This window comes from Sapajus apella, unplaced genomic scaffold (genome assembly GCF_009761245.1).
Source record: "Sapajus apella isolate SASKATOON/1434 unplaced genomic scaffold, GSC_monkey_1.0 scaffold100, whole genome shotgun sequence".
Taxonomy (NCBI): domain Eukaryota; kingdom Metazoa; phylum Chordata; class Mammalia; order Primates; family Cebidae; genus Sapajus; species Sapajus apella.
In genome coordinates this window covers 5,533,383-5,553,442 of record NW_022437040.1, presented here as the reverse complement: position 1 = coordinate 5,553,442, position 20,060 = coordinate 5,533,383, and the positions used below count along the sequence as shown (strand labels likewise).

The 20,060-nt window shown below is 40.4% G+C and overlaps 2 protein-coding genes across 14 annotated transcripts in view; one reads left to right on the top strand and one right to left on the bottom strand.

Annotated features, from left to right (window-relative positions):
- TASOR2 (transcription activation suppressor family member 2) overlaps positions 1-12,642 on the top strand; it is an 82,086-nt gene extending 69,444 nt beyond the window's left edge. For 7 of the 12 annotated variants that reach the window (XM_032258214.1, XM_032258212.1, XM_032258211.1 and 4 more), the window contains 6 exons: positions 4,996-5,121; positions 5,885-6,038; positions 7,251-7,356; positions 10,218-10,399; positions 11,449-11,563; positions 11,923-12,638. In XM_032258214.1, the coding sequence (XP_032114105.1) occupies positions 4,996-5,121; positions 5,885-6,038; positions 7,251-7,356; positions 10,218-10,399; positions 11,449-11,563; positions 11,923-11,926 (687 nt within the window). In that variant the 3' untranslated portion in view covers positions 11,927-12,638. Of the gene's footprint in view, positions 1-4,995; positions 5,122-5,884; positions 6,039-7,250; positions 7,357-7,844; positions 8,029-10,217; positions 10,400-11,448; positions 11,568-11,922 lie in introns of those variants that run through there. The other 5 variants (XM_032258209.1, XM_032258205.1, XM_032258204.1 and 2 more) reach the window with 4 other exon arrangements.
- A 1,411-nt stretch (positions 12,643-14,053) lies between these two features.
- The window catches only part of GDI2 (GDP dissociation inhibitor 2), a 47,089-nt gene continuing 41,082 nt past the window's right edge, over positions 14,054-20,060 (bottom strand). The window contains exons 8-12 of one of the 2 annotated variants that reach the window (XR_004262631.1): positions 17,114-17,285; positions 15,348-15,492; positions 15,101-15,155; positions 14,606-15,012; positions 14,054-14,575 (exon numbers count right to left, since the gene is read on the bottom strand). Coding sequence is in view for 1 of the 2 variants with exons in the window: in XM_032258215.1 (XP_032114106.1) it covers positions 14,866-15,012; positions 15,101-15,155; positions 15,348-15,492; positions 17,114-17,285 (519 nt within the window). In the remaining variant the exon portion in view is untranslated. Of the gene's footprint in view, positions 15,013-15,100; positions 15,156-15,347; positions 15,493-17,113; positions 17,286-20,060 lie in introns of both variants that reach the window. The other variant, XM_032258215.1, reaches the window with a different exon arrangement.

Here is a 20,060-nt window from a genome sequence, read left to right as displayed (position 1 = left end):
ATGTTTTTTTGCAAATTTGTGGAATCTACTCTTTAGCCCAATTGTATTCTTCTTCCCCAGCCGAAGTTCTTTTTGTTCTCCAAGGTTCTTAATGAATGGTTGCCAGATTTGGTTTTGTATTTCCTCTGTTGTCTTTGCTCCAAGTTGCTTGCCATTTCAAGCAGCAACACTGTAGTTGAAAAGATATTGAATGGCAGTCACCCTGTTCAGTCTTTCTGAAGGTACCCAGCCTCCAAAAGCGATCTGGAAATCAGTTTAATTTTTTTATTGTACCTTGAATTAAGGTTAATTTTATTTGGTTAATTATATATCCTATACCCTGACATGAGACAGAGTGACTCTGAAATCAGCCAAGTTAGCATCATGGTCATGTACATGTTTGGGTGCAGTGAGCAAAATACTTGGTTTCTTTTAGCTTCCATCTTCTCAGAAAGCAACAGAGCGCAGTGGCTCACGCCTGTAATCCCAGCACTTTGGGAGACCGAGGCAGGTGGATCACCTGAGATCAGGAGTTCGAGACCAGCCCGGCCAACATAGTGAAACCCATCTCTACTAAAAATACAAAAATTAGCCGGGCATGGCAGCATGCTCTTGTGTTCCCAGGTACTGGGGAGGCTGAGGCAGGAGACTCACTTGAACTCAGGAAATGAAGATTGTAGTAAGCCAAGATTGCAGCCACTGTGCTCCAGCCTGGCTGACAGAGTGAGACTCGACAACAGAGCAGTAATCTTAGTTCTCACTTCCTTTCCAGATCAAGTAATATGATTTTCATGAAGAAGAGAGATCATAGTAATGCTTAAGTTTTATTCATAGCAGGAGTACTTTTTTTTTTTTTGAGAACAAGTCTTACTCTGTCACCCAGGCTGGAGTGCAGTGGTGCAGTCTTGGCTCACTGCAACCTTTGCCTTCTGGTTTCAAGCAATTCTCCTGCCGCAGCCTCCCGAATTGCTGGGATTACAAGCACACGCCACCACACCTGGTTAACTTTTGTATTTTTAGTAGAGATGGGGTTTCACCATGTTGGCCAGGCTGCTCTCAAACTCCATAGCGGGAGTACTTCCTAGATAATCTTGCTCGGAGTACTTCTAGATATCATGCTTGTTTTTATAGTGAATGTATTGTTTCATAATATTTTATCACATGGTCACTATTTACAACAGAAAATAACAAATGTACAAAGGTAAAAACTACTTGTCAACTGAAAAAGTGGACACATTCCAAAATAAACTTGAGTAATGTACTGTCAAGAATAAAATGCTTTTATTTTATATTTAAATTTAATTTAATAGAGGTGGAGTCTCACTATGTTGCCTAAGGTGGTCTTGAATTCCTGGCCTCAAGCAATCCTCCCACCTTGGCATCCCAAAGTGCAGGGGTTACAGGCATGAACCACCATGCCTGGCCCAAAATGTTTTTGAAAGCTTAGAAACATATTCTGGATAATCCTTTTGTCGTGGAGAATCTTGAAGCATTAATTAGTAATGGGATGTTAGGCCCACTAGGACAGATCTGTATACCCTTCTGAGTGTGTGACAGAATAGCCCAGACCACCACAGGATTTGATGGAAATACAGTCATTCAAATAATTTATTAGTCAAATAAATGAAGGCTAGAGATTTATGCTTAGATATTTCAGCAAGCTCTTTGTTAAATCTCATAAGATTTTTTTTGAAAATCAACCCTATATTTTGAATGATAAATTGAAATAGTCAAAATTTGTGTTGTTTAAAGATCCAAGGGAGCTGGGCATGGTGGCTTATGCCTGTAATCCCAGCACTTTGAGAGGCCGGGGCAGCAGATCGCTTGAGGTCAGGAGTTTGAGACCAGCCTGGCCAATATGATTGAAACCCCATCTCTACTAAAAATAACAAAAGCCAGACGTGGTGGCAGGTGCCTGGAATCCCAGCTACTCGAGAGACTGAGGGAGGTGAAGTGCTTAAACCCAGGAGGTGGAGATTGGTTGCAGTGAGCTGAGATCACACTACTGCACTCCAGCCTGAGTGACAGAGCAAGACAACGCCTCAGAAAAAAAGATCCAAGGGAAACAGATCAAAGTAACATTTCACTTTTATGAAGGAAATAAGTGATAGTCAAACAGTCTTCTGGTCATAAAAGAAATCCAGAATCCTTCAGCCAGATAGATATTCAATGTCAAGGCCGGGTGCAGTGGCTCATGCCTAGAATCCTAGCACTTTGGGAGGCTGAGGTAAGAGGACTGCTTGGGGCCAGCCTGGGCAAAATAGACCTCCATTTCTACAAAAAAAAAAAAAAGCCAGGCATGGTGGTGTACACTTTTAGTCCCTTTTTTTTTTTTTTTTTTTTTTTTAAATTGCATTTTAAGTTTTGGGATACTTGTGAAGAACATGCAAGATTGTTGCATCAGTACGCACATGGCAACGTGATTTGCTGCCTTCCTCCCCTTCACCTATATCTGGCATTTCTCCCCATGCTATCTCTCCCCAGCTCCCCACCCCCCGCTGTCCCTCCCCTGTTTCCCCCCAACAGAACCCAGTGTGTGATGCTCCCATACCTGTGTCCATGTGTTCTCATTGTTCAATACCCGCCTATGAGTGAGAACATTCGGTGTTTTATTTTCTGTTCTTGTGCCACATTTTCCCTGTCCAGTCTATCATTGATGGGCATTTGGGTTGGTTCCAGGTCTTTGCTGTTGTAAACTGTGCTGCAGTGAACATTCGTGTGCATGTGTCCTTATAGTAGAACGATTTATAAACCTTTGGATATATACCCAGTAATGGGATTGCTGGGTCAAATGGTATTTCTATTTCTAGGTCCTTGACGAATCTCCACACTGTCTTCCACAGTGGTTGAACTAATTTACACTCCCACCAACAGTGTAAAAGTGTTCCTGTTTCTCCACATCCTCTCCAGCATCTGTTGTCTCCAGATTTTTTAATGATCACCATTCTAACTGGTGTGAGATGGTATTTCAATGTAGTTTTGATTTGCATTTCTCTAATAACCAGTGATGATGAGCATTTTTTCATATGTTTGTTCGCCTCATGTATGTCTTCTTTTGTAAAGTGTCTGTTCATATCCTTCACCCACTTTTGAATGGGCTTGTTTTTTTCTTGTAAATCTGTTTTAGTTCTTTGTAAATTCTGGATATCAGCCCTTTGTCAGATGGGTAGACTGCAAAAATTTTTTCCCATTCTGTTGGTTGCCAATTCACTCTAATGACTTTCTTTTGCTGTGCAGAAGCTGTGGAGTTTGATTAGGTCCCATTTGTCTATTTTGGCTTTTGTTGCCAATGCTTTTGGTGTTTTGGTCATGAAGTCCTTGCCTACGCCTATGTCCTGAATGGTTTTGCCTAGATTTTCTTCAAGGGTTTTTATGGTTTAGGTCTTATGTTTAAGTCTTTAATCCATCTGGAGTTAATTTTAGTGTAAGGTGTCAGGAAGGGGTCCAGTTTCTGCTTTGTGCACATGGCTAGCCAGTTTTTCCAACACCATTTATTAAACAGGGAATACTTTCCCATTGCTTGTTTTTGTCAGGTTTGTCAAAGATCAGATGGTTGTAGATATGTTGTGTTGCCTCTGAGACCTCTGTTCTGTTCCATTGGTCTATATCTCTGTTTTGGTACCAGTACCATGCTGCTTTGATTACTGTAGCCTTGTAGTATAGTTTGAAGTCCGGTAGTGTGATGCCTCCTGCTTTGTTCTTTTTGCTTAGAATTGACTTGGCTATGCGGGCTTTCTTTTGGTTCCATACGAAGTTTAAGGTGGTTTTTTTCCAGTTCTGTGAAGAAGGTCATTGGTAGCTTGATGGCAATAGCGTTGAATCTGTAAATTACTTTGGGCAGTATGGCCATTTTCACAATATTGATTCTTCCTAACCATGAACATGGAATGTTTCTCCATCTGTTTGTGTCCTCACTTATTTCGTTGAGCAGTGGTTTGTAGTTCTCCTTGAAGAGTTCCTTTACGTTCCTTGTTAGTTGTATTCCTAGGTATTTTTTTCTCATTGTAGCAACTGTGAATGGCAGTTCGTTCTTGATGTGGCTCTCTTTAAGTCTGTTATTAGTGTGTAGGAATGCTTGTGATTTTTGCACATTGATTTTGTATCCTGAGACTTTGCTGAAGTTGCTTATCAGTTTCAGGAGATTTTGGGCTGCGATGATGGGGTCTTCTAGATATACAATCATGTCGTCTGCAAATAGAGACAATTTGACTTCCTCCTTTCCTGTTTGAATACCCTTTATTTCTTTTTCTTGCCTGATTGCTCTGGCTGCACTTAACAGTTCTAGCTACCTGGGAGACTGAGGTGGGAGGATTGCTTGAGCCCAGGTCAAAGCTGCAGTGACTTATATTTGTGTCACTGCACTCCAGCCTGGGTGACAGAGTGATACCATGCATGTCTCAAAAAAAAAAGAAATATCAAAATCACAAGGGAGGGTAGGGTAACAGAATTTATTTAATTATACAAACTTACCCTCCCAGTCCAGATTATTAGGGAGCCATTCTGTATGTTTATTGTACTGGGCTGCACTGTAGTGGCACCATACAATCGCATGCCGTTTAAACTGCATCACCTATCTCATTCTGAGATGTAGATCCAAGGGAATGTTGACTCTAAAATCACTCCCTATTAATGATAAATACATGGGTATTGTGGGTATTGTTTTTTTAAGCTCTAGAAATACTTTGACTAGAGGTAGCATTTTAAAAGTAAATACCTGGTATTCTCAAGGTAGCTCTTCCCTTGAAGTAGATGAAACTCATTTATTTAGATTATTCTGACATTCTAAAATAAAATTAGCCTTTGATACTTTTATTTACTTTTGAAATAATCTTCTAAATCCAGTTGTTAATAAAACCTAAGTCATTTATATATAAAAGGTGCTTATTTAGTAATAAGACAAATTGTCATTTATGGTTGCCTTGTTAGGCTATAATGCTTTCATTATTTTAATAAACTATACAAGTAGTTCTATGGAAGTCTCCTTTATTTTAATAATGGCTATTTGAAATCTTTCAGAACCTTCTGAGGAAAGGAGGCCATACAGAGATTGAACCTCAGCACTTTTGTCAGGCTTTCCACAGAGAGAATGATACACTCATCGTCATCATCAGAAATGAAGATATATCATCACATTTGCACCAGGTATGTTGGAAATATCTTTCTTACAAATGTATTCCAGGCACGTAAGTTGTTCCATAATGATCAGACTCATCACTTTTTATGTAGAAGAGAAGCCTACAGACATACTACTATTGGGCCTTTAAGTGGGAAGATAGTATACTATAGAATACTGCAGTATTACCAAAGTATTTGTAGGGCAGATAGTTAAAAAATTTCATATTAACTGAGACTTAGGTGAAAAATTGCTAAATTTTTTCACGTAAGATAAATCGGTATCACTTGATGTCTAACAGTGAAATCTTGCCTTAAAAGACATTTTGAAAAATTTCTCAATCATCATATTTACCAGTGAGTTGAAAGTAATTGCTTGTCCAACTATGGACAAAGGCTGGGTGCATAAACCTGCTGTTGTCAGCAGGCAGTCATCGGTGCTGGCACCGTCAGGGAGCTGGAGACAAATGACAGTGAGGTGAGGTGACCTGACTTGTTACTTTTCAGTCCCCACGACCTCAGATGTGTACTCTTCCTTCTTGATATATTATTGCCCCCCTTTGGGACTTTGAGACCTTCTTTTTTATGAACTAATTTTGATGAATTTGCAGCCGATGGTGATAAGCTCACTTAATATGCCTCATGCAGGGCAGAATGACCAGTCAATAATCCAGGATAAAGTATTTTCAGCTGCTCCTGAACCTTCAGTCTCTTGGATAGAAAAGCAAGGGAGTGTCTAAGAAATTGTGCCCGGTGTGACTCTTTTCAAAGGGGTCCTTTTCATGTCATGCAGATTCCTTCTTTGCTGAAGCTGAAGCATATGCCCAGTGTTGTCTTTGCTGGAGTAGACGGCCCTGGAGATGTTCTCGATCACACCTACCAAGAGCTGTTTCGTGCAGGAGGCTTTCTGGTATCAGATGACAAGATATTAGAAGCCTTAACATTAGGTTGGTCTTTATTTTCTTTTCTTGTTTCTTTGAAGTCTAGTCAAATCAACTTCTCACCTAGTGACCTAAATTACTGTTTCATCCAAAAGAAATGAGCAACTCTAAAGAATATCAGTTGCCCCCTACTGAGTGCATAATTTCTGCTGTCTGCTGTGCTGTTTTCATATAGTAATTCTCTTACAGTGGTGCTTTACCCTATTTTAACTGATAATCGTTGACTACCACACTTGCTTCTACGTTCCCTCCCTCTCAGTATGCGGCTAAGCTCCTAGTCATAAAAATTCAGAATTTTATTTAGTCCCTTTACTTGCCAAGTCAGATCAGTTCCATATTAAATTTTGTGCTTAAAATCAATCTTCTCCATTTCTGATGTCATCACCCACATCATCTTGATATCACAAAAATCTAAAAAATGACTACTAAGTCATCTTATTTAATCATCTGCTTGAAAACTGGTAATTGAGTTCTCTCAGGGCACTTTTATGTGTAAAGCCTACCTCAGCTCTGATCACATTGGAAGTGATACCACTTCTAGATCAAAACAGCATGTACCTTAACCAGAGTGACTTCTATACAAACTGGGATTTTAAATATTTGTAGGCTCACGCCTGTAATCCAACACTTTGGGAGGCTGAGGCAGGAGGATCCCTTGAGCTCAGGAGTTCAAGATCAGCCTGGGCAACATAGGCTTCGTTTCTACAAAAAATAGAAATACTAGTCAGATGTGGTGGTCTATATCTGTAGTCCCAGCTAAGGATGGAGGATTACTTGAGCCCAGGGGGTCGAGGCTGTAGTGAGCTGAGATTGTGCCACTCCAGCCTGGGTGACAGACCTGAAACAATGTCTCCCAAAAAAAATGTAGCTTCTGTATTTAGAACTTTGGCCTCCCATTTCTCTACTGCAACTGAGCCTCCTGCTTCTCTTGTGTCACACAGTTAGTACACAGAATTCCAGTTACTGGTGACCACTCCACTGTGTTCATGTCTACCCAGTTTTCTCCCACCATAGTGTGAGCAGGTGAGACTAGGTTGAGGGGCTTGTTGAGAGCGGGATGCTGCCCAGCCACAGAAGTGACAGTTGTGGTGTGCACTCAACCACGGGTCTTTGTCTATTTTTTTCTTGTTTTACAAATGACCACTGGGCTTTGCATGAACCAAAAATACCCTACCTAAAATTGTCATCTTCTCTTGCTAAGTTGATTCTGTTTTGTAGTTCAACTGAAGGAAATCATCAAAATCCTGGAAAAACTAAATGGAAATGGAAGATGGAAGTGGCTGCTTCACTATAGGGAAAGTAAAAAGCTAAAAGAAGATGAAAGGTAAGGACTTGCTCTGTGTATGGTTCTTCCTGCCCTGCTAGGGGAAAGAGAGAAACCACATGTTCCATGGCTCTGGCGTAGTGCTGCAATGGAAATTGCCTTCATCAGTAAAGGGTGTCAGGGTTGCTGGCTCTGTATTCAGTGAAGGAAGCTATGTGCTGTGACCATAACCAACAGCATGAGGCATGTACTTCTCTACACTAACAAAAGTAAGGGAGTCAAACTTAGCAGTCACGAAACGTCCATAATGTTCTATTTAAGCCCTACTACTACAAACTGAAAAAATATTTATAAGTTACCACTATTTTAAGGAGAATGGAAAAATTAAGACCATAATCCGTCCTTAATTCAATTGTACCCTAAAAGAGGAGGCTTATAAATAGCCAAATTTCCCTAAATCTAAAGCTTTAATTTGTAAAAGAAAAAAAAATGTTTGATTTCTTGGCTGAAGAGAGCTGGGGTTGAGAGGTTCCTCCACATTCTCACAGGCAGGACCAATTGGAAAAACAGACCTGACAAGCCCTTGTGAAATGAGGATTTCAAGCACTGATAGGTGCTTTACATCTGTTACTTCACTCAGACTTCAGCCCTAGGAGGTGGATAGCACGTCCTCACTTTCATGATGCAGAATTGAAGCACAGAGTGGGTAACAGACATGACCAAGTCAAACAAGTAGTAAGTTTTCAAGGTGGGTTTCAGTCCCAGAATGACAACCACTGCTAGCTGCATATGACCTATAAGGAAAGAAGCTCCTACGCACAGAATTTCGGAAAGGTTTTCTCTTGGAAGTAGAACTAACAAAAGAGAGAAAGAGCACAGGTTTCCTAGGCAGGAAAGGAGGGTGCAAAGGCTTCAGCAGGTCAAGGGTATGACCAGTTCACAGAGGACCTCAGTAACTAGCACTGTAGGGGAAAATGTCAACTTCTGTAGTAAGTAGAGAAGCACATTTAAGGCTCTGATGTACCACAGCACACCTATAAAATTAATAAGCATAAATTAATCTAGCACCTCCAGGGCTTTGGGTGAAGGCATATGTCACTTAAGGATGGGGATACAGCTTGAGAAATGTCATCAGGCAATTTTGTCTATGTGCAGACAGAGCGTACTTAACACAAACTTACATGGTAGAACCTACTCCTAGGCTGCAAACCTGTACGTCCAAATACTGTAGGCAGATTTAATGCAATGGTAAGTATTTGTATGTCTAAACACAGAAAAGGTACAGTAAAAACACAGTATTATAATTTTATGAGACCACCATCTCATATGTGGCCCGTCATTGAAACATCATGATGTAGTGCGTGACCGTACTCACTGCTGTTGGCACTGTAATATGCTCTTGAAATTATGCCACTCTGGCATTATCATTATGTATTAATGAAAACTCTCATATCCTTTGACCTTTTGTGGAATTTACCCAGAATTCTAGGTGGTCATCAGTAATAGAAAAAACCACCTCACTTCCATCTTTAGGAGGGAGATATGTGGACTACAGTCAAATATTGTAAAAAGTTTATACAAAATAGTGTCACCCAAACTTTACACAACAAATAGAAACATATAAAAAGTTTCTATTCATATAAATAAGGATAGCATGAAAGTTGGTATCACATAATTATGTTCAGTATGTCAATCATATTAAAAATGTATATAGGAAAAAGTAAAAGGAAATTCATTCATCATGATGGTAAGAGTGATTATTACTAGGGTTATGGGAATGGGTGTGATTTGAGTTTTCTCCAACAAGCGTAAGAATGTAAGTGATGAAGACTAGGGAGATGGAGTCAAGAGCAGAGACAGATGCTAAATTTTTAAACGTACCGAGTTAACACATTCTCCTAGTGATAGAGTTTTCAGGGAGGCAAGAAACCAAGACAATTCTGACTACTACCTAATTTTAATGAAGTTGGCGATTATCTGTCCACAAGGCATGAGGAAACATAGTTGCATTGTACACATCACAATAAGGCCCACTAGAAATTCATGAAAGGCTTGCCAAGCCACATGGCTTGACTGGTCATAGGTAGATGCCTGATGTTCCTCTTAGAATGAGGTCCATGTTTAAAATCCACATTTACAAAAGGAGTAGGTACAGTTGTTTGTTTTGAGACAACCAAAGTGTGTCATGAAAAAACATCAGGCTGGGTGCAGTGCTCAAGCCTATAATCGCAACACTTTGGGAGGCTAAGGCAGGCGGATCATGAGGTCAGGAGTTCGAGACCAAACTGGCCAATGTGGTGAAACTCCGTCTCTACTAAAAATACAAAAATTATCCGGGCATGGTAGCACGTGGCTGTAGTCCCAGCTACTTGGGCAGCTGAGGCAGAAGAATCATTTAAGCCCCAGAGACGGAGGTTGCAGCAAGCCAAGATCATGCCACTGACTCCAGCCTGGGCAACAGAACAAGATTCCATCTTTAAAAGAGGAAAAAAGAAAACAAAAGGAAAAGACCAACGAGAAAGGCAGAGGAGATCAAGTTTGAATGGTTAAACCGAAGGCAAGAAAAAGTCTTAAGAATAAAACAACTGCCGGGCGCAGTGGCTCAGGCCTGTAATCCCAGCACTTTGGGAGGCCGAGGCGGGTGGATCACAAGGTCAAGAGATCGAGACCATCCTGGTCAACATGGTGAAACCCCGTCTCTACTAAAAAATTAGCTGGGCATGGTGGCGCGTGCCTGTAATCCCAGCTACTCAGGAGGTTGAGGCAGGAGAATTGCCTGAACCCAGGAGGCGGAGGCTGCGGTGAGCCGAGACCACGCCATTGCACTCCAGCCTGGGTAACAAGAGCGAAACTCCATCTCAAAAAAAAAAAGAATAAAACAACTGAAAATTAACATTTTAACATTCCTGTATATCTTTCAGAGTGGATTCCACTGCACATAAAAAGAACATAATATTGAAGTCATTTCAGAGTGCAAATATCATTGAATTGCTTCATTATCACCACTGTGACTCTCGATCATCAACAAAAGCGGAAGTTCTGAAATGTTTGCTAAACCTGCAAATTCAGCATATCAATGCCAGGTTTGCTGTCTTCCTAACAGGTAATTCACAGGCTCATTTTACTCAGCTAATGCCAAAATTGGTCAGCTCTAGGGATGTCCATTTAGATACCTGATACTATTCATCAGATATCTAAGTGGCTTGGCTTCCCATGGATACCAGTCACTCAACTCTGATGCTGAAGCCCTTATATAAAATGTAGTATTTTGCAGATAACTACACAGTCCTCCTATGTATGTAAATCAGCTCTAGATTACTTATAATACTCAATACAGTATAGTTGTACCATATTGGTTTTTTTTTAAGTTAATAGCAATGGCTCATGCCTGTAATCCCAGCCCTTTGGGAGGCCAAGGTGGGCAGATCACTTGATGTCAGCATGATGAAACCCCATCTCTACTAAAATACAAAAATTAGCCAGGCATGGTGGTTCATGCCTGTAGTCCCAGCTACTTGGGAGGCTGAGGCAAGAGAATGGCTCGAACCCCAGAGGCAGAGGTTGCTTTTAAAAAATTTATGGGGCAGCCAGGCATGGTGGCTCATGTCTGTAATACTAGCACTTTGGGAGACTGAGGCAGGTGGATCACTGATCCGAGGAATTCAAGGCTAGCCTGGGCAACTTAGCAAGCCCCCATCTCTACAAAAAATTTAAAAATTAGCAAGTGTGGTGACGTGTGCCTATAGTCCCAGCTACTCAGGGGGTTAAGGCAAAAGGATTGCTTGAGCCTGGGCGGTAAAGGTGGAGGCCGCAGTGAGCCGTCATCGCATCACTGCACTCTAGCCTGGGTGACAGAACAACCCTGTTTCAAAAAATTAAAAATTTACATAAAGAACCACAGTCATTTTTGAGGGATTTTTTTTTTTTTTCAGTACTTTCCCTACCACCCCCGATGGAGGCATCTATTCACAAAGTTTCAAATTTTTTCTTAGCTTGGAATCCAACACCTTTTCTCCCCCTACCCCCACAGTAGGGAGTTCCACAGATCCTTTTTTTTAAAAAAAAAAAAAAAAGCTATGTACAAGTACATTAATTATATTAACCAATTTTTTTCGTTTTTTTTTTTTTTTTTTTTTTTTTTTTTTTTAACAGACAAGCCTACTATCCCCAGAGAAATCTTTGAAAATAGTGGAATCCTTGTTACAGATGTAAATAACTTTATAGAAAATATACAAAAAGTAGCAGCTCCATTTAGGAGTAGTTATTGGTAAGAACACTTTTTATGTAACTTTCACATGTGAGTTGGAGTTGTTGATGGCAAATACTGACATTTGTGTCTAAGGGAAACAGTTGGGAAACTTTAAATTTCACGCTATAAAGTATTTAGTGGTGGAATTGCTGTTTGGCATGAATAGGAATTCCTGAATTATCACAAAGTAACCAACCTACTTAAAATCATCCATTTTATCTAAATGATGCGCATTTTCACTTACTGTTAAGTTGGATTGCCATAACATAACCGTAGAATACATAGGAGTTTCCCCCACTAGAGAGAGCATCTGGCTTATAAAATATTTCTTGGTCATATTATTTTAAGAAGTTCTTACCAATTTTGTGTGTCTTCAGGTGACTCAACTACAGCCTACCTGGATATGGATGATGCCAACAAAAAATTACCATTTTCCTTTTCCTTTGGAAAACTTGTGAAGACACATGTGAACAGTCTTATATTTGAAAAATCAGTGTTCTACAACTTGGAAAGCTTTCCTTTCATTTTTTTATATTTTGCTGAAATATGTGACGTCACAGTGGCACTGTCATTGTCTGTTAGCTTTGGGTTGCAGTGCTAGAAATTCTTTTAAATTATTTTCATTTTAAACAAGATGCCTTCTAAGCTATTGAGCTTAATATTAAAAATACAAATTTTACAACATTTACTTAGTTGGAGCAAAAATAAGTCTATTTTAACAAATAGTTTTGTTTTTGCATGCTAATGTCAGAAAGGCATATGACGCACATTATGGTCTTAACACCCTTATAAAAACTATCTATCTTAAATGGTTTTATTTGCTATTATACAAACAACACTACATAAACTTAAGACATTTTTTCCTAAATGGTACAAATTTATAAACTATCAATTTTCACTTACGGTTTTTGTAAATACTACACTACAAAAATCAGCTTTGAGAAAGAATCATTTATTTATGATATTGAAATTTCTACAGTAAAAACTCAAAACCAAGCAAAAAAAAAAACATTTGTAAGATACATGTTATGTATTTGGAGCAAAGGGTTTTGTAACTAATTTGTTTCATTTTTTAAATAAAGACAACTAAAAATCTCTTTCCGCAATGATTTTTTAACAAATTGAGCTCATCTGGAGAGGAAACCACTACTTCTGTCTTTTGGGCATGGCCTGTTCTGGTTCTGGTGTTTTCCCTCCCAAGGCGAAGTACACTGAGCAAGTTAATTGGCAATTTCACGTGGCCTTTACAGAGAAACTTCTTTCAGATGTCATTAAGTTGGTTTTTATTATTCCTACCTAAATAAAAGAGCTTTATTGGAGTTTTAATTGTTAATAGAACCCTAATTTTATTTTTTCCCCAAGGACAAGAATCTAGTAAGGGGACTTTTAACTATCCAGTACAGTGAATTAAGACAAGTAAGCGGTTACACTTTCCAACACCTACCTTCCTGAATACTCACCTTTCAAATTGGGCCTAATAATGCCCACCTCCCCTTGCTGAAAAGCCTTCCAGCACCCACAAGGCTCTTTCTCAGTTACCACGCTGCCTTTTCTGTAACTGTACTAACACTCAACCAAACCGTATCATGTGTTCCCCCAAACTGAGTTCTCCCACTAACTATCTTTGGCTCCACTGGCCTGGCACACAGGGTATTCAGTAAATACGTTAAATGAATAAGATTTTTTTTTCATTTCACTTATTACTAACCCAGCTTGGGCCTTTGCCTGCGTGGAAAGAGGAGAGAAAGGCTTGCTGGAACGTTAGATAATTTGATCATACAGATGAAGCAGTGGACACTGCTTTATCTCAACCATGGACACTCAATGACATCTGGAGACATTTTCAGTTGTCGTTCCAGGATGGTCCTGTTGGCATCTAGCGTGTGGAAGCCAGGGATGCTGCGACAATCAACCCGACCCTACAGTGCACAGACTGGCCCCTACAACAGAATGATCCACCCCGAAACGGCTGTGGGAAGTTGAGAAGCTATAAGATAATCACTGTGGCAATCTGAGTAACAATCTAAATCACCACCCTAGTTCCTCTAACACATCATCTACCTTAGTCTGTCTCCACATAAGTCAGTCTTTATCTGTGGTAAATAACAACATCTGCGGTGAGGCTCATCACTGTCCAGGGAAAAGGCCGTATATGTAAACACTTTATCATTTCAGTTATAGGAAAACAAAGTACCTATTCTACCTGACAATTCACTTACTCCCTTACAACTGCTGCTATAAGCAAAATCAAACACTGTAACCTGTATTTTTGTGCAGAAAAATGTTTTTCCTAAACTGAGATTATCAGTCTAGTAATTGCACTGTGTCATGAATAAAACTTGAGGTCTACTCACAGGGACACCAGACGACAGGACCGGCTGTAATCCATCCAGATCAGGAGACGCCCACGCTCTCCGCTGCTCAACACCTGACTGACATTGACTCCAGTGCTACTGAAGGAAGCATGGCAGCTGTGACCCTGGCAATCAGGACACATACAGGGCAGTAGTTTCCAGAATTTGGCTTTATTTTGCAGTACAGAAATCATTTGGAGCCATTTTGAGACAGAAGTAGAGGCTCTGTCAATACTGCATTGCAGCTTGGTCCACTGAAGAAGCCACGCCTGAGACAAAAGATGCTCTCTACACTTTACCCGCTTTATGTTCGCTTCCTCTCCCCTTTTCCCTCATCAACTTTATTAGATTAAAACACCACATACGGGCTTTCTCCACATGACTCCCTGTGTCTGGAGTTTGGTTAGAATGTTATGCCCACATAAACCAAATTTGTGGCTATGCTATTTGGACCCTGCCATAACGCTTGACATAATACAAAATATAAAGTCATAGGGAAAACTGGATGCCGTCCCACACCATGGAATATTCAATTTAGAATCTCCTGAATGTCAAGAGGACAGATGGCACACAACCTGTATGGATCCAGCTCTTGAGCAGAAGCACATAACTGTAAAGGCTACACTGATTAAAGATACAAATACTGTCTCAGTATCAGTACCCCAATGTTTACAAACTGCTGTATTGGTATCCCAATGTTTAAAACTGATCCTCCACTAGGAAAAAAAAAGCCAGTTTGCTTAAAGTGAACAGAATATGAGAACTGCCAATTCTGAATAGCCACTCCATGAAAACAAGTTAATACATAATATTAGAAAGATGAAGGGAGGAATATTTACTGGCACAGCGCTCTTCATTCTCTCCATTTTGATTACAAAAGCAGGCCTTACAATACTGATTTCACATCATATGCATTATTTGCCACATTGTAAATTTGTCCTAATTAGATAATAACATGTACTGCTGTTAGTCTTCCCCATAGATGTCGTTTTTCTTGCGCTTCATTTCCTCAAAGTCAAACTCTGATCCTGTCATCCTCTTATAGATGTTTTTAATGTCATCACATGTTGTCTCGAAATGAGTGGTAGCATCGTATGTGCGGGAAATAAAGATCTGAAAACAAAAAATTACAAAGACTTAAGACTATGGAGGGATACCTTCCAGTGAACCTGCCCGTATCCTCTCACACCTCCATACTCACCTGGCTTTCTGTTCCCAAGTCTTTCGGTACCAGGAGGTCACTGATGCTAATAAATCTGGAAGGAGAGAGAATTGAGTCAGGTGAGCTGGTTCCCCACCTAACCCTGGCTCTGCCTGAAATTCTGAGGTACAGATGACCCACAGAGCAGCCAACAGCTACCTGCCTTGCCCTCACATTCCTCCCACCATGGAACCACAATGAAAGGCCTCAGTTTGCATCCTGGCAGATAGAAAAGAACACAACTCACTTCTGTTCAATTGGTTCCAAGAGCTCCAAAGCTGGTCTGATTTCCTTCTCGGGCTCCTTGGTTTCCACAGTGGTACTAACTATGGCGATGTACTTCCCTTGTGCCGCCACATTGTGCGCAGAGGAGATCATGCAGACATAGATATCTAGAAACAAACACCACCAACTCACTGCCTCAAGTGTGTCCATCTGGGACCCACCCAGCACACTCAGGTGTCAACCATATATGGATGTGAATGACAATGACTTAATAGGCAAGATCTTCTACACTTAAAGTTCTGAATGATCACAGAGTTGTAAAATACACAAATAGTTAACAATATGCATTTCTTTTAACTTACTAGAGATTAAGAATTTATGTGGTAGTGAACTGCCAAACTTTGGAATGAGATCTCCTAACAGCTCTGTCATACCTAACTGAAAAAGCTGCCAAACCATATTAACTATTCTGGGATTTTCTTCCATTCTGGACCATTTGGAAAGGTTCTGAATGGCTAAGAAAGGATGTATTTAGTACTGATGTCGTCTTTTACTTACTAAAGTAATGTAAAATTGCAGAATCCACATAAACCACTTCTGAGTTGGCATTAGAATTCTCAATTAGACTTGGTCTGTATACTACTCAGCCAAGTAACTGTAGTGTCCAGTCTAGAAAATCATTTGTATAGGAGAGCATTTAAGGACAAAAAAATCTATTACGGGACCTCCTTTATTCTTTTTACACTTGCAAGGACCCAGGAAATGCTTGGGAACCTTTGGAAGATTAAGTCCAGTCCCTTTGTTCTAGAGATAATCTTTCGTGCTTGGGGGTGGGGTGGGGTGTGTGTGTGTGTGTGGTTTTTGAACAGTCTGACTGTCACCGTGTGTGTGTGTGTGTGTGTGTGTGTGGTTTTTGAACAGTCTGACTCTGTCACCCAGGCTGGAGGCAGGCGCAATCACAACTTACAATAATCTCAAGTTCCTGGGCTCAAATGATCCTCCCACCTCAGCCTCCCGAGTAGCTAGGACTACAGGCATGTTAAGCCATTCCTACCCTAATTATATATATATATATATATATATATATATATATATATATATTTTTTTTTTTTGGTAGAGATGAGCTCTCCCTATGTTTCCCAGGCTGATATTGAAACCCTGGCCTCAAGCAGTCCTCCTGCCTTGGCCTCCCATGATTTCTTATGTGGGAAAAAAATAATAATATAGCTCTTACCTGTCTCATAAAACCAGATTAAGCTGAAGTTTAGATAAATAAAGATTTGGTTGGGGCTTCTAGTTGAAAGGAAAATGGAAACATCCAAGGGTTACAAACAACTGGCTAAGTAAATTAGGACTTGCAATTTTAGACCCGTGTCCTGAAAGGTGGACACTGCTGGAATCAAATGTAAGTACTAAGTTCACAAATAAGGAGACAGAAGCAGCTGTATCATTAGCTCAAGAATATACGGGGGTCAGTTAACTATTAAGCATAAACCTCTATAGGCACCTACTGTTGGTCAGAGCTGGGAGCCTCAGGTTTCACCTAGCCCAGTCTGTTCATTCTACAGGTGATGGACACAAGTCTAGGGCTGGCTCTGAGTCGAACCTGTCACTGTTAATACAATGCTGCAGAACCGGGAAGCGTTACAAGGATGACATTTTCCCCCTCATATGTAAACCAAAGTCTGTTCACTAACAGAGCACACACAATTAGGAATTTGGAATAAAACACAAAGCAAATAATAGCTTAAAAAATTCTACGAACATCTGCGGGTCTCCAAACCTCACCTGACTTTCGATTGACTTGGTTCTGCGGAATAATGATCTGGCAGGAGTTGGCATCATTGGTGTTCTTGATGGGGTGGCTGAGGATGCAAATGACTCTGATCACCTGGCCCACTTTTTCTACTCGATCTTTTACATAGCTGGGGTCACAGATGAGCTGCTTACAGCGAGCAATCTGTAACAAAGCATTTAAGAAGACACTGAGGCTGACATAGATATATGGAAACACATCCCACGTTCATGGTTTTGAAGATTTAGTATTGTTAAGATATCAAAAGCCATCCTATGGTTCATACTGGTTCCCAAGGGATTGCATTCTGGAACAACCAAAGAAATCTTAAAAGAACAGCAGTAAAGCTGGAGGACTCACTCACTAAAAAGCTACAGGGATCAATTCAGTGTACCGGCATAATGACAAACATGGACCAATGAAACAGAAAAAGCCCAGAAAGAAACCCTCGCTTCCACAGTACAATGATTTTTGACAAAGTTGTGAAGACTATTCAATGACAGAAAAACAGTCATTTCAACAAATCGTTCTAGGGAAACTATCCACATACAAAAGAATTAAGTTGGACCCCTACCTAACATCACCCACAAAAACTAACTCAAAACGGAAGAAAGACCTAAATGTAATATCTAAAACTATAAAACTCTTACAACAGTGCAAAACTTTCATGACACTGGAGTTGGCGGTGATACCTTAGATCTAAAACCAAAGACACAGGCAACAAAAGAAAAACAAATTTCATGAAAACAGGATTTCATGAAAATTTAAAAATCTTGTACATAGGCATTAGGGCATGTGCCTGTAATCCCAGCTACTTGGGAGCCTGAGGCAGGAGAACTGCTTTAGTCCAAGAGTTTAAGTTCAGTTTAGGAACACAGCAAGACACCATCTCTTTAAAAAAAAATTGTGCATCAGAAGACACTAATCAAGAATTCAGGCAACTCATAGAATGAGAAAAAATATCTGCAAATTATATATCTCATAAGGGATATATCACAGTGTATCAAGAAATCCCAAAACACAACAACAAAAAACCCGGATTCAAAAATGATCAAAGGGCCAGGTGCAGTGGCTCACGCCAGTAATCCCAGCACTTTGATAGGCCAAGGTGAGCAGATCACCTAGGTCAGAAGTTCAAGACCAGCCTGACCAACATGGAGAAACCCTGCCTCTACTAAAAATACAAAAATTAGGCCGGGCGCGGTGGCTCAAGCCTGTAATCCCAGCACTTTGGGAGGCCGAGGCGGGTGGATCACGAGGTCAAGAGATCGAGACCATCCTGGTCAACATGGTGAAACCCCGTCTCTACTAAAAATACAAAAAATTAGCTGGGCATGGTGGTGCGTGCCTGTAATCCCAGCTACTTAGGAGGCTGAGGCAGGAGAATTGCCTGAACCCAGGAGGCGGAGGTTGCGGTGAGCCGAGATCGCGCCATTGCACTCCAGCCTGGGTAACATGAGTGAAACGCCGTCTCAAAAAAAAAAAGAAAAAAAAAAAAAACCATAAAAATACAAAAATTAGCCAGGTGAGGTGGTGGGCGCCTACTTGGGAGACTGAGACAGGACCCAGGAGGTGGAGGTTGCAGTGAGCCACGATCACACCACTGCACCCCAGCCTGGGCAACAAGAGCAAAACTCTGTTTCCAAAAAAAAAAAAAAAAAAAAAGGTGGTAAATTTGATGTGTACTTTATTACAATAAAAATTGGAGGGAAAAAGACTAACATTCAGTGTCTGCAATGTTTTCAATAGTGTATTAATGTAATTTTTACCTTGAATATAATCTGTTATCTTCATAATCTAATATAGAAAGTTGAGGTAACTATTGAAGTGTGACTGTTAAAACTAGCTTTGCCAATAATCCCTACATATTTTCCCCTTGAACAGATACATGAACTGTAAATCCTGTTAAAATACTAGGAAAACTGTGTTGCACAGTATTCAGAAGTACAAGTTTTAGAATTGAGCAGCTGAGGGTTCAAATCCTGGCTCTAACTAACCTCAAAGGATTGTTGTTAGGACTAAAATTCTCCCATGTCCAACCTCTTGAATGCAAGGACATTTCTGCTTATTTGTGGTGGCAGATATCATGAAAATTATGCATGGACCCTTTTTCCAGCTATCGTTAGTGTTAGCATATTTTATGTCTGATCCAAGACAATTCTCCTTCCAATGTGGCCCCCGGGGAAGCCAAAAGGACACTAGTGAACTAAATGAAATGGTGTAAAAAAGTCTGTCATTATATGTGCGTGTCCTGACAAAAAGTAAGTGCTCAATAAATGTATTCTAAATAGACCAAAATCCTTACCATCTTAAGGCTATGATTTCTAAGAAAACCATTAATTGCAAAATAAATTGTATTAAAGCCTTTTCATATCAAAGCCCCGAAGCTTCAGAAAGACAAAGAATGAAACAAAATATAGAATAAAAATAACTTTAAGAAGTCAGATTAAAACATTTATCCCTGGCCGGGCACAGTGGCTCGTGCCTGTAATATCAGCACTTTGGGAGGCCGAGGCAGGTGGATCATGAGGTCAAGAGATCGAGACCATCCTGCCCAACATGGTGAAACCCCATCTCTACTAAAAATACAAAAATTAGCTGGGCGTGATGGCAGGCGCCTATAGCCCCAGCTACTTGGGAGGCTGAGGCAGGAGAATCACTCAAACCCAGGAGGTAGAGGCTGCAGTGAGGCGAGATCACGCCACTGCATTCTAACCTGGTGACAGAGTCAGACTCTGTCTCAAAAAAAATAAATAAATAGGCCGGGCGCGGTGGCTCAAGCCTGTAATCCCAGCACTTTGGGAGGCCGAGGCGGGTGGATCACGAGGTCAAGAGATCAAGACCATCCTGGTCAACATGGTGAAACCCCGTCTCTACTAAAAATACAAAAAATCAGCTGGGCATGGTGGCGCATGCCTGTAATCCCAGCTACTCAGGAGG